Source organism: Garra rufa, chromosome 1 (genome assembly GCF_049309525.1).
Source record: "Garra rufa chromosome 1, GarRuf1.0, whole genome shotgun sequence".
NCBI classification, from domain to species: Eukaryota; Metazoa; Chordata; class Actinopteri; order Cypriniformes; family Cyprinidae; genus Garra; species Garra rufa.
Window position 1 is genome coordinate 4,573,350 of NC_133361.1, and position 7,868 is coordinate 4,581,217.

The following is a 7,868-nucleotide window of genomic DNA, read 5'->3' on the forward strand; positions in this document are numbered from 1 at the left end:
GGCGACGGTGCGCCAAAACTGGATATAAAAATCCTTTTTCTACAGTATGCAGGACCCACGTAGCTATATTCGGCAGTAGTTTTCACGCTGCCAGAAAGTCTACTAAGGGAACCAGCCTCTCGAGACTGGTCTCTGGTGTTTCTAGAGATATTGACGAACTCTATAGCTCTGCTACGTTCCCGGGCGGAACAACTAGAGAACAATGTCCGAGGGAGGTTGCTGCTCCCTGTAACACTGGCAAGGTTAACACAGATCTCCTGAGGGCCTCGAGGAAGAACGGGCACCGCGAACTGTGGTGTACACCGCTCCTCCCCGAGAGGGGCTACCCTCATTGGCCCTGAGCCATAGCTGTCAGGGCCGCTTAGCCGAGGACCTCTCAGACTGGAGCATGACCCTCGGATCGGGCTTAGTCTTTGAAGCCCCCGGCCAGGAGTGTTGCTAATCCCACCCTCTAGGTCTCGCTGGAGGGATATGGGCTGCAATGCTCCTATTATGAGCCTCTTATGTGAGGATCTGGTACACGGCTGGGGTTTAATGCTCCCGTCCAGCAACCCCGACACATGTACATTTTGCTCATCAAGCCTGAAGTTATTTTAGGTGGCCTGGTTAAAGCAAAGACGGAGCTTTCAAGGATGATAAAGTTTTCTTTCTGGTTTTTCCCATGATCTAGACAGTTCAGTGTGCAGATCGGGGAAGACCAGAAGGCTCCGTTTTGGAAGTGCTGACTTAGTCCACAGAAAACATAAAGTTTGCTTTTCTGCGGCTCATTTTCTTATTCAGCGGGCCAGTTAATGTTGAATTTAGCTACCGCATTAGTCAGCACGTCCAACAGCTCCTCATATTGAGGCGATCGGGGGGCGGTTGAATACTTTTGACAACGCTCTCCACATCAACCTCCTCGGGGGAAGATAGGAGAAGCGCTAAACTCTTCCTGGAAGGAAGGAACCGCATTGCGGGTTTCCTCATCCAGTATGAGGTTTACCGATCCGCCAGGTAAGGAAGGAGATAGGGGATCACCCGTCTCGATTCCCTCTAGTAGATCGAGCTGCGATCCCCACGAGTGCAGCTGCCGCTCCGCCTCAGCGGAAACGGGCCAGACCCGCGAGGATCGCCAGCTAAGGCTCTCTCCTCGAAGAGAGCCTTCCGGGAACTGAGCGCCCACAGTGGAAAACGTTTCACAATGCAAACAGCCAGCCCCCCCGAGGGTACCTCCGTACCCAAGCAGACCACACACAGACTGTGTGTATCCCAACCAACAATGAACGTTGGCAGGGAGGAACACACTGTCTGTGAGGCTGCTCAACCGTTTTAAAACTTTTTTATTTTTTTCATTTTAAAACTTCTTTCCCCCTAGGTTGGTTAACATATCCACTCAAATAAAACTTGTGAAAACTGGTACAGAAAAACAGAGGAAATGTAACAGACAGACACACACAGAGCGCTTCGCTGAATGACAAAAGCTGAAGCCGGCTTGAAACGCACGTGCTTTATACTTCACGGTCGATGACGTCACCGCGCGGTGACGTCACTCCCGTCATTCTGATTGGTTGGTAGACTACGTTCTGAGAGAGGCTCGCCAATGGTGTTCCCCATAGCGTTGATGACGCAGCGGGAGTTCCCGGAAGGTAACTCACTTTACCCTTAAAAAAAATAAGTTTATTCAAGTGTGCAGTCAGTATATTTTAAAACTAAAATAGGAAAGTACATCTCAGAAATGTGCTTTATATAGTTCTCAGAAATATACTTAAAATCACATTTTAGTGTTCCTGACTTATACTTTAGAATAAGTCTAAATATATTTGAGTTCTACTTGTGCTCTGAGAATCTGTGTTTTCATTGCTATACACTAGGGGTGCTATTACACATCTTCTGAACAAAATTTCCAAAACAAAAGAAGAAACCGAAACGACAGATGCTTATAATAATAATAATAATAATTAATTAATTAATTAATTAATTGGTAGACTACGTTCAGAGAGAGGCTCGCCAGTGGCGTTCCCCATAGCGTTGATGACGCAGCGTCGCGTTCCCTCAGGGAACCAGGGTTACATAAGTAACCTGAGACGTTTTTCTGGTTTATCAAAGGAACTAAAGGTTTATGATCTGTGAGTAATGTGAAGGATCATAAACTCCTCCCTCTTACAGCTCCTACCAGGAAGAGACTGACGTGTTCTTTCTACTTTCTGTCACACTGACTCTCTTCTCTACTGACAAAGGACTTTTGTTCAGTTTGTTTCTGAATAGATGGTAGATCTCTGTGAGTCTCATGGAGATTTATATCTCAAACTGTCGTTCAGAAAGTGAAAGTAAAGTTTAGATCGCTGGAGCTTAAAGAGTGAAAATGGCTTCACTATCTGAAGATGATTTTTCTTGTCCTGTGTGTCAGGAAATCTTCAAGAATCCTGTTCTTTTATCATGTAGTCACAGTGTCTGTAAAGAGTGTCTTCAACAGTTCTGGAGAACCAAGAAAACTCAGGAGTGTCCCGTCTGCAGGAGAAGATCCTCTAAATCTGAACCTCCAATTAATCTTGTGTTAAAAAACTTGTGTGAGTCGTTCCTGAAGGAGAGAAATGAGAGACGTTCATCAGGATCTGAGGAGATCTGCAGTTTACACAGTGAGAAACTCAAACTCTTCTGTCTGGAGGACAAACAGCCGGTGTGTTTAGTTTGCAGAGATTCAAAACAACACGACAATCATAAATTCAGACCCATCAGTGAAATGGTTTCATCATATAAGGTGAGAGAAATTAGATTTTTGCCAACTTCATGTTGTTTTAAAGTCCTGTTTAAGTGTTGATTTGATTGAATTCTGGCATACAGAACAGCATAGACTGAATGACACGAGCAAGTGTTCCATCAGTCCAAAATAAGTCGATCCATAATAAATAAAAAAAGTCGGTGGTCGGTAAAAGCCTCCTTTAGCAATCCTATGTGTTTTTGTAAAAAAAAATAAAAAAAAATCCATATTTAAAATGTAAAATCACTTTAATCTAGTTTGCTGCTTTGGGAAGGGCGCAGCAGGGCGGAACACGGTTTACGCTGTTAGCCAATCACAACGAAGTGGGACTGCTGACCAATCACAACACATTTGGTTTTTCGGAAGGTGGAACCCGGAACTAATTGAGCTGCTTGTGAAAGCCTGGGGAGAAAGCTATTGTAATAATGTGAATTATGTGAAAAATATTGCGTTTTTCGAACCACTTAGCATGAGAGCATGTTCTAGTGCACCCCCAAAACAAAATACCTCTTTAAGTGTTGATTTGATTGATCAGAGCTGGTTGTGTTTAGACCAGCTGAACTCCATTATCAATAAAGTTTCATACATTTGGGGAATTAATAACTACAGGGGAAAGTAGATTTTCACACAGATCCAGCAACTATTTTTGCTAGTTAAAAATATGAGATTTTCACAAAAAAACTGAAGAAATCAGGATGATGGCAAATACTTTAGCACTGCATTATATGATCATATCACTGTATCATTTTCTCTTTCTCTGTAATCTGGTGTTTTATGTATTTTGTTTAATTCTAGGAGGAGCTCAATACAGCACTGGAATTTTTAGAGGAGAAACTAGAGCACAATGAAGAAATGAAAGGAGAGTTTGAGAAAACAGTTCGACACATGAAGGTGAGGAAACAGAATGGAGAGTGATTTGGATTCCAGCTGTAGGATCACTATATACAGTTGTGATCTGATATATTTAATATAATGGATTAGTTGATCTCAGATGTGAATGATGTGATCGTGTCGATGTGTGTCGATGGAGACGATTGAAGTGAATGTGGTTTGATTTCAGTCTCAAGCTGAGCACACAGAGCGTCAGATTAAACAGCAGTTTGAGAAGCTTCATCAGTTTCTCAGAGATGAAGAAGAAGCTACAATCACTGCACTGAGGGAGGAAGAGGAGCAGAAGAAGCAGATGATGAAGGAGAAGCTGGAGGAGATGAACAGACACATCTCAGCTCTTTCACACACAATCAAAGACATGGAGGAGATGATGAAAGCCAGTGATGTCTGCTTTCTAAAGGTCTGATTTCAGATGATTGATTGATTGATTGATGATTGATTGAGTTGTTGATGATCAATGGTGTGTTTGTTCTGCAGGAGTTTCCAGTCTCAATGGAAAGGTGAGTGATCTGCTGGTGTCTCTGGTCTCTCTGCTTCTGATCCAAAGCCACTGCAGTTCTGACTCCTGAATGTTCTTCCAGAGTCCAGATCTCACAGCCGGATCCACAGACGCCTTCTGGAGCTTTGATTGATGTGCCACGTTACTTGGGCAACCTGCCGTTCAGAGTCTGGAAGAAGATGCAGGGCATCGTCCAGAACAGTGAGTCTGAAGAGTTCTCCTAAAAAAGAGTTTTCTCTTAAAACCTATTCCCAAAGCTGCTGAGACAAACTTTTACTCAGGAATAGAGAGAAGTCTTAAGTTGAGAGTAAGGGGCGGGGTTGAGCTCATTAATATGGATGATGTCAGCATGCTCATTAACTATGCACACTGTGATTGGCTGATAGAGATTTCTCTGTCAGAGATTTATTCATATAAATATTGTAGAGTATGATACTATTTTGCCAAATTCAAATAAAGGGTTTACAATAAAAATGTGTGTTTAAAAATAAAGCTACGTGTCACTAATTAAACAACTAAATGTTCAGCTAATTGTCAGCCTCTTAAATGTGTGCTTCTCGTAAACAATTCGTGGATATATGAATATCCTTTTACTAATAGTAGAATGATCATTTCTGAATGCATGCAAACATAAAAGACAACCAAACTTTATACAAGGACCCTTGCACACTGAGTCAGAATTTTTTTTTGTAGGCATTTTTTTGTATTCATCATTCGAAAAATTTGTCACGCATCAAATTATTGCACACCAGTCACTTCTTCTGTTACAAAAAGAAAGAAAAAAAATCAATAAAAAGTCAAATAAAAACAATACAAAATTGAATCTTCAAGCAGTGAGGATGATTTTCTTCTTAAAAAGAGAAAAAAGAAAGGACATTGGGTCCATCCAGTTATAAGATAAGGAGAGGAAGGAGAGAATACTCTTTGTGTGCACCTCCTCAAAGGATCTCTGAGATTATTTAAAGTTTTAAGAATGTCAGTAAACGTTGATGCTTTGTCAGAATTACTGGAGCCACAGATTATAAAGAAGACCACTAGTTTCTGTGAACTCAAGTGTACAAGGACCGTTACATGATGGCTCTAAACTGTCCAAACACCTCTCAGAATGCTTGCTATGGATGCAAAAAATGCAGAAAATCGAACCCGATCCGATTGTTTTTATGACGTCCTGGAGGCAGTATGTAAACGTGATTGACGTGAAACGTGAGGTAGTATTTGTTGTTTTACCCGAAAAAAAAAAATTGGGACAATGACCTTTCAAAAGGACAAATTTGGAGATAATTCCCAAAAGAATATAAAAATATGCATGCCTATGTGTGCAAATAAATGCAGTGTGTTTATAAAACTTTTACATTCTGAGGCAGATTATCGGCAATAGCCAATTTAGGATAGTTTGGGATTTGGTCTCAGTGATTTAGGAGTCCTCTTCACTACTGATGTTTCACAGATTTAGGAGCTTAAATGCTTTGTGAAATACTCTTAGAGCAAAAATGTAGGAGTCCTATATAAATTTAGGACTGACACGACCCTTTTAGCTCTAAGATGTTTTGTGAATACGGCCCTGAGCTCTTATACACACACACTGGAAATCATGATGATGATGATGAGGCCATATTGACAGATTTCAGCATTATGAACCAGATCATCTACTGCACCAAAACCAGCAGCTCACTTTTACAAATAATCAATCCCACAATTCACTCTGATTCACTCTCATATGTAGTCTAAAGTCACAAAAACATTATTTCCCATTTGATTATTGCTATTTATATGCTACTTTAATTAGGTTTCATTTGTATATATTTTTATTTATTTAATTTTGAAATAATAATTATTATCTATTTAAGTTCATTTTTAACATGTATAATTATAAATCATTTTATTTCAGTTTTAGGTTGTCATTTGAATTCTTCATGTTAATTTATTTTATTTAGAGTAGTTGCCAAAACAACATTTCTAAACATTTAAATTTTAATAAATTGTCATCTAATATTTATAATTAATTGTAAGCTTTATTTTAATTACTGAATAATTAATTGTAGTTTCTGTTAATATCAGCAAGCTTATTACTATTATCATTATTATTATTACAGTATTATTTCATTGCATTATTGTAGAATAATATCTACTGTTTATTTATTTTGGACAGAATTCTGTAAATACCTTTGTGATTCATAAAAGAGAAACACTGAGGAAAACGATACAGATATGAACATTATTTACTGCATATCTCTACATGAAAACATGAAATCACTGTGTAAAGATCTGTTTATTAAAATGATCTTCTGACTATGATTGAATATAAATGAGAGTAAATGAAAGTGTTTTGAGTTTGTGTCTGTCAGTGTTTGTGATTGAACTTTCAGTATTGATAAATCAGACAGAGAATGACTGACAGTGATGAGAGGAAAATGTCTGATGTGTTTGATCAACAGGACGAGTGTCATAATTCATAATCATCTGTGTTGGGTTCAGCCTTGATCATTATATGAACATCAGAATAACAGCAGCATCTGTTGATTGTGTCTCATCAGCTCCTGTCATTCTGGATCCAAACACGGCTCATCCACGTCTCCTTCTGTCTGATGATCTGACCAGTGTGAGACTCAGCGAAGATCAACCTGTTCCTGATAATCCAGAGAGATTTGACTATTATGACTGTGTTCTGGGTTCAGAGGGTTTTAACTCAGGAACACACTGCTGGGATGTGGAGGTTAAACAGAGTATATGGTGGAGTATTGGAGTAACTACAGCATCAAACCAGAGGAAGGGAGGTGTTTTCTTCAACACTGGTGTCTGGTGTGTGTGGTATGATGAATATGGAGTGTCTCCAGGTTCTGGTTTTGGTGTTAAACAGCGTCTTGATCGTGTGAGAGTGAATCTGGACTATGACAGAGGAACGGTGTCATTCTCTGATCCTGTAACTAACACACATCTACACACATTCACAACCTCCTTCACTCACACACTCTTACCATTCTTCTGGACTTATTATAGTTCTTCCTCTCTGAGGATCTTATCGATCAATAGTCAGTAATCTGTAGGTCTGGATCTTCCTGCTTTCATCTTTCATCATGTTTCAATATTTAATCCAGATCACATCAGTAAGAGACTGTTGATCTGAACATCAGACCAGAAAACAACTACATTTATTCATCTTTACAAATGAACAATTATTCAAACACGTGATGAAGGGCTCAAATAAATCATCTTCATCATATCTGTCCAATGAGAAACAGTCAGATCATATTTTCTCTAGTGTTATTCCACTATTGATTCAACACATTCTCAGTGTTTGTTGTCAATGAAGAATTGTTTATTTCAGTTCTAGAGATCAATGATCATTTGTTTCTTGAAGTAAATGGATGTAAAAGGTTCTCGCTGATCCACAATGTTGAATCAAATATGAATATTTAGTAGGGCTGGGCGGTATACCTTTTCATACCGAATACCGGTGTTTTTTTTTTTAAATGATATTCATTTTTCATATACCCCAATACCGGTGAGTGTGTGCGTACAAAGCGCTGGGAACACGTATGTTGACGCAAACAGAAACCGCAGCTTGCACGTGCTTGTCTGAAGCAACACATCTGAGGTGTGGACGCATTTCAGTATATCTGAGAAAGACCCAGGGTTAGCGATTTGCAAAACTTGTAATGCCGAAATTTCAAGAGGGGGTGTATCTGCAGTGATGACTAGAGCAGAGATCGGCGCATTGTGCGCAGACAGATGTAGCTTTCA

The 7,868-nt window shown here is 39.6% G+C and overlaps 1 protein-coding gene across 1 annotated transcript; it reads left to right on the forward strand.

The window, feature by feature from the left end:
* Positions 1-2,168: 2,168 nt before the first annotated feature.
* Positions 2,169-7,519, forward strand: LOC141327145 (nuclear factor 7, ovary-like). The gene is made up of 6 exons (XM_073835327.1): positions 2,169-2,737; positions 3,533-3,628; positions 3,798-4,028; positions 4,106-4,128; positions 4,210-4,328; positions 6,662-7,519. The coding sequence occupies exons 1-6, from the start codon at positions 2,342-2,344 to the stop codon at positions 7,162-7,164; spliced, it is 1,368 nt and encodes a 455-aa protein (XP_073691428.1). The 5' UTR covers positions 2,169-2,341; the 3' UTR covers positions 7,165-7,519.
* Positions 7,520-7,868: the final 349 nt, after the last annotated feature.

What these genes read in the sequence shown, in the direction of transcription:
- LOC141327145 (XM_073835327.1), top strand. Translation starts at nt 2,342, where the DNA reads ATGGCTTCACTATCTGAAGATGATTTTTCTTGTCCTGTGTGTCAGGAA. An exon ending in AAATGGTTTCATCATATAAG is followed by an intron (nt 2,738 to 3,532) that starts GTGAGAGAAATT and finishes GTTTAATTCTAG; the next exon opens with GAGGAGCTCAATACAGCACT. An exon ending in AAACAGTTCGACACATGAAG is followed by an intron (nt 3,629 to 3,797) that starts GTGAGGAAACAG and finishes GTTTGATTTCAG; the next exon opens with TCTCAAGCTGAGCACACAGA.